The 2967-nt window shown below is 35.4% G+C and overlaps 1 protein-coding gene across 1 annotated transcript; it reads right to left on the bottom strand.

Annotated features, from left to right (window-relative positions):
• Positions 1–812: 812 nt before the first annotated feature.
• On the bottom strand, positions 813–2367 carry LOC133821122 (uncharacterized). The gene is made up of 2 exons (XM_062253609.1): positions 2243–2367; positions 813–1772 (listed from the first exon to the last, which is right to left on the bottom strand). Exons 1-2 carry the CDS (start codon positions 2280–2282, stop codon positions 925–927), a joined length of 888 nt encoding a protein of 295 aa, XP_062109593.1. The 5' UTR covers positions 2283–2367; the 3' UTR covers positions 813–924.
• Positions 2368–2967: the final 600 nt, after the last annotated feature.

Genomic DNA, 2967 nt, shown 5'->3' with positions numbered 1-2967 from the left:
TTTCTTTCAGCAACACCATTTTGTTCAGGGGTATATGTACAAGAAGTTTGATACACAGTTCCATCTAAAGCAAACAAATCACATAATTTACTTGAAGTGTATTCACCACCCTGATCACATCTAAAACATTTAATAACAACAACAAGTTGAGTTTTTATATAAGCTCGAAAACGATTGTAAATATCAAAGTAATCAAAAGGATGTTTCATAAGAAAATTCAAACAAAAACGAGTGTGACCATCAACAAATGAAACATAATATCAAGACCCTCCTTTTGTAGCAATAGGAGAAGGTCCCCACACATCATAATGAACCAAGTCAAAAGGTGCAATAGAATAAGAAGTACTTTTTTTTAATGGTAAAGCGGAAAATTTTGCAAGTTTATAACCACTACACAATCAGAAATATCATGAACTTGCAAATTCCCTAAGGTTCCCGTAGAAGCTAAGAATCTTAAATGGGAAGCTAAAACATGAACAAGGTGAGAGTGCCACAAATAAAAATTGGACGATGAAGTAGACAAACGAAAAGAAGACAGATCAACACTAGAAGCTGCAAATACTAGTAATCTCAGCTCATCCAAAGCAAATAAAGCTCCCCGCCTACAGCCTGTCCCAATTAGCTTTTGAGATTGTGGATCCTGCACATGACAAGTAGTAAAAGAAAAAAAGACATTGAATAGCCAGAATCACACAATTGACCAACAAATACAAGGTTTAGTGAAAGCTTAGGAATAAGATAAACATTAGGAAGTGATAAATGAGGACTGACAACATAATCAATACCTGATAATGGCATGGGAGTACCATCGGCAGTCATGACAGGAATAGATGATGTAGGACACAAAGAAACAAAAGATTTCGAATGCAAAGAGATATGGTGCGAAGCTCCAGAATCTAAAATCCATGTAGAGGAGGTCATACCTCAAGTGCTAGTAGGGGGCTGACCTATCGAAGAATAGACAGACATGGCATGCGACTGCATGGTAAGAAACTTCTGAAACTGTTCTGAGAGGGCAGCAAGTGCAGAGTTGGAGGATGAGGATCCAAAATCATACGAGTCAGATGGAGGTAAAGTAGCAGCAACATTAAATTGTGGTGGATGGTATGGTCTAGATTGTGATTGGTTGCCAAAATGTGGTTGATTACCATAATGAGGCAGCTGATTACTCAATTGATGTTGGTTACCATGATGAGGAGGTCTGAAATGATGTCTTTGTTGCTGAGGTGCACGGTTTACTAGCTTAGGACACTGATTTTTCCAGTGACCCTTTTGTTTGAAAAAATTGCATTCATCAACCCCAACTTTTCTGTGAGGTTTATTCTCATTGTGAGTAAAAGATCTAGGAGGAACTACCAAAACAGAAGGACTGGGTGCTGTGAGGATACCTTTTCCTAGTTGAGACTTAAGAAGAATTTCATATGCCAACAACTCACTGACTACTGAATCAACTGAAGGAAGTGAAGTATGATGAAAAATAGAGCCACGAAGTCCCTCAATGTCACCACGAAGTGCCATTAAAAATTGAACCAATCGTTGTTCCTCCCTACGAGCAATATAAGGTGCAAAAGCTCGTAGCTCTGCAGATTCGGTAAGTGCCAACTGATCCCAAAGATTTGTCATAACTGAATAGAACTCTTGAATACTTATATCTTTCTGTTCAAGAGCTCTAATATATGATTGATATTGCTTTACAAAATTAGACTGAGTATACAATCTTGCAAGATGGTCCCAAACTTCCTTCGTTGTTTCATACTTGGCTAATTGGGTACCTATTGAATGTTCAACAAAATTTTTTATCCAAGTGATAATTTTTAAATTATCAACTTCCCAATTTTCTAATAGAGTTGCATAATCAGTCTTATCACTTGTGGATTTATTCACAACTCCAGAAACATAACCCCACATCTTTTTTCCTTTGAGAAAGTTTTTCATCAAGTATGTCCAATACGAATAGAATCTCCCATCTAACCTCACACTAATGGATTGAAGGGAATCATCTCTATTACTAGTCATTGCAAGAAAAATAACAAGCAAATTTTCAAGTGCCAAATAAACTAAAAACCCCAACTTGGTGAAACCCTAAAATTGCAAAATCAAACAAATTTCCAAATACCAAAACAAACAAAGATCCCAAATTGCAAAGAAAACTTCCAAGTGTCAAATCAAACAAAAGCCCCAAAGATTCAAAATTGATGAAACCCTAGAAAAGTAAAAAGAAGCAAGTTCAAAGAGAAAGTACCAATTTGATGCAATAGATGAAACCAAGCTCTTGATATCATGTGAAATATTCAACAAAAAGAGAGAAGACAAAGAGATGAATAGAAGACAAAGAGATGAGAAGAGAAGAAAAGTGGCTGCTCTTTATTACAAATTAGGGTTGATACAATGATAGAAAAATGTATTATTTATACTAAAGTCATAACATGAAAAAGACTAAAACGACTCTTACAAGGAGAAAGACTAAACTAGCCTTATAAACTATTAATAATTACTTTAACACGTAGAACATTGTTTTTCAGTGCAGAGAGATATTGAGTAAAGACGATTTGGATTGTTTTATTCTGGGCACGTTGTGGTTGATCTACGACTCAACCCAAAAAATTCATTTGGTAAATTCGGCCCTTTTTAATTTCTGCAGCAACAATATCAATGTATACTGTCTAGGACTCCAGGCTATATAAGAGATTGAAACTTCAAAGGGGACTGATAATATTAGTTGCCTTTTTGGTGCAATTTAATATACTTATAAGCCTTATAAAGATAACTTTTATCCACTTAGTTATAGCATTTAATGGTTATGTCAATCCAATGCAAAAGGTGTCATACCCTTTTCGTAAAAGTAGATCTTCTGTTGTTTGCATGAAAGAAAATAAAGAACTGGCAAATAGTAAGCTACGTGAAGAAGAACAATACTATTTACATACCTATTTCTCGCATCAAGACATGAATTCATCTTAGAGTTGA

This window comes from Humulus lupulus, chromosome 3 (assembly GCF_963169125.1).
Source record: "Humulus lupulus chromosome 3, drHumLupu1.1, whole genome shotgun sequence".
Taxonomy (NCBI): Eukaryota; Viridiplantae; Streptophyta; class Magnoliopsida; order Rosales; family Cannabaceae; genus Humulus; species Humulus lupulus.
The sequence above is the reverse complement of the archived record's forward strand: the minus strand, read 5'-3'. Positions and strand labels throughout refer to the sequence as shown.

Excerpts from the sequence above, each read along its gene's own strand:
- LOC133821122 (XM_062253609.1), bottom strand. The coding sequence starts at position 2,282 with ATGATATCAAGAGCTTGGTTTCATCTATTGCATCAAATTG. Across the intron at positions 1,773-2,242 it reads TCATCTATTGCATCAAATTG|GTACCCAATTAGCCAAGTAT; the intron begins GTACTTTCTCTT and ends AACATTCAATAG.